Source organism: Penaeus monodon, chromosome 33 (assembly GCF_015228065.2).
Source record: "Penaeus monodon isolate SGIC_2016 chromosome 33, NSTDA_Pmon_1, whole genome shotgun sequence".
Taxonomy (NCBI): Eukaryota; Metazoa; Arthropoda; class Malacostraca; order Decapoda; family Penaeidae; genus Penaeus; species Penaeus monodon.
The window spans coordinates 23,545,562-23,547,621 of NC_051418.1; the positions used below are offsets into that span (position 1 = coordinate 23,545,562).

The 2,060-nt window shown below is 37.2% G+C and overlaps 1 protein-coding gene across 1 annotated transcript in view; it reads right to left on the reverse strand.

Annotated features, from left to right (window-relative positions):
* Positions 1-2,060, reverse strand: part of LOC119594306 (activating signal cointegrator 1 complex subunit 3-like) — a 28,924-nt gene that overhangs the window by 11,788 nt on the left and 15,076 nt on the right. The window contains exons 19-22 of the mRNA XM_037943365.1: positions 1,541-1,685; positions 1,231-1,367; positions 858-1,031; positions 173-398 (exon numbers count right to left, since the gene is read on the reverse strand). Of these exons, the coding sequence (XP_037799293.1) occupies positions 173-398; positions 858-1,031; positions 1,231-1,367; positions 1,541-1,685 (682 nt within the window). The remainder of the gene's footprint in view (positions 1-172; positions 399-857; positions 1,032-1,230; positions 1,368-1,540; positions 1,686-2,060) is intronic.

Consider the following 2,060-nt stretch of genomic DNA (forward strand, 5'->3'; position numbering starts at 1 on the left):
CAGCTATCCTACTTTACCATCCCAACATTAATATACACATTTCCCTAAGTTATGACCCAAATGTCCACCTGAATACAAGACCAGCATTGAGTTTTTGACTCTGGCTCCAAAATTTACCAGAGAGAGACAGAAAACTACACTAATGAACATCTTTAATGTAAACACGCCTTACCAATTTCCTTAGGATCCATATCTCTGATCTTCTCAATGGTGAGCCTCTTGTCCTCAATCTTCTCAATAATCTCATGGGTCAAGCGGGCAAACTGCTTCATAGGGCTCTCAAAATGCCACATCTGGTGTTCTAACATCTTGGCCATAGTAAGCAGACGACCTGCCATCAGAGGCCAATTCCTGTGCAGAACTATCTCAAAGAGTGCCCGTGTTATCCTCACAGAGTTCTAGAAGACAGAGGAGAAATTAAGCTTAAAAGGCATCATTCTTAATGTATAATCTTTTTTTTCCCTTTCTCTGGAAGTGAAAACATCAAATTAAAGCAACTGATGAATCTCACACAGCTCAAGCTACTTAGTCATGCAAGTTGAAGCAGTAAGAAGCCACATGTTGATGGTATGTGGATCAATTCTACTCAACAGTCCGACATATCAGAGCACAAACAAACAAGGCTATTGCAGTATATACAATGCATCAACAACAGAGACAGATAGCAAGTAAGATTTAGACATGACTGACAGGTTTGTACCACCAACAGCCTATCTACAAAACTCTTTAATTGCAATATTCAACAATGGTCAAGCAAATGTTACATGAAAATACCACCATATATGACAGTAAATGCCTAATGTAAATAAATACCGGTTAAAAATAAGATATAAACAAATAAAGAATGAAACACTCACATCAGTAATATAATTGATATCTGACACCAGTGAGAAACTATCTACTCTGATGCGTGAGATGTGGGATTGCAAAAGGATGTTGACTTTGCCATGTACGTGTTCAGCACCTCCCATTGCAACCACCTCACACTGCTGGTGGAGGTCATCCAGTTCATTCATCTCCTCGTCTCGTACCTGTGGGAAGAGCACACATATAAAACCATTTGGAAAAAGTTTGTCTTACATAACTGTTATATGATCAGCTAGGGATATGTATGTGACATGTATATGCTGTATGATCCAGTAAAATCACAAAAGATAATATCACACTGGGAACTGTGTTTTTTCAAATGAACATTAGTTGTGTCACCAGTGCATTTCAAGTTTTTCCTACCTTTAGTTGTGCAAACTCTGTGCTTTGTGATATCACAGCTAAAATGTCTCCTTCATTCATAACAGATTTCAAAAACTCATTGAAAATTTCAACTGTGTCATACTTTATGTAGAACTGACTGGCAATTCTCCCTAGATCTGTAATGGAATTAAAATTCTGTGTTATACAGATTATTATAAAATAATGCATATGCACACAGGCTCTAAACAGTTTGCAACAGACTTCTATGTCAACACAGTTCTTCAATGGTCTGAACAGTCAATATGAAAAAAAAAAACTACAAAACTCAACTATCAATGGGAAGACCAACCTGTAATATGCATAAAGCTAGTGGCATCATCAAATCGAACCATACGAGCCTTATCCAGTGCCCTCGCAGCTGTGGTGAGAAGCTCACGTCGAAACATTTCAAGATTAGGATCCTGCTGGGCATCCTTATACAGTAATCCATACACCTAGATGAACAAATACCATAAAATTGTACAAAATTATCATGAAACAGTTAATCAACTTTAAGAGACCTTTTATGCCTCTTACAGAGTGTGAAGAGTTGCATAGATATAAGACTAAAGATTTTACAGCAGGTAATAGGAACATCTAAAATCTTTCTTTTACATCCACCTTTTAAACTCTAAAACACAAACAGGATTAGCCTAATAGCAAATGGTAAAATTTTGTGTAAAGTCTGGTAGGGACAGGCATTCATAAGTATACACTTGTGACAACAATCAGGGTATGAGATTTTATGTGATTGATTGTTCTCTTGCCAATAGGTTAAATATACATTACCCCCTCCCTTTTTTTCTCTGGCTCATTGCCACTACAGATGG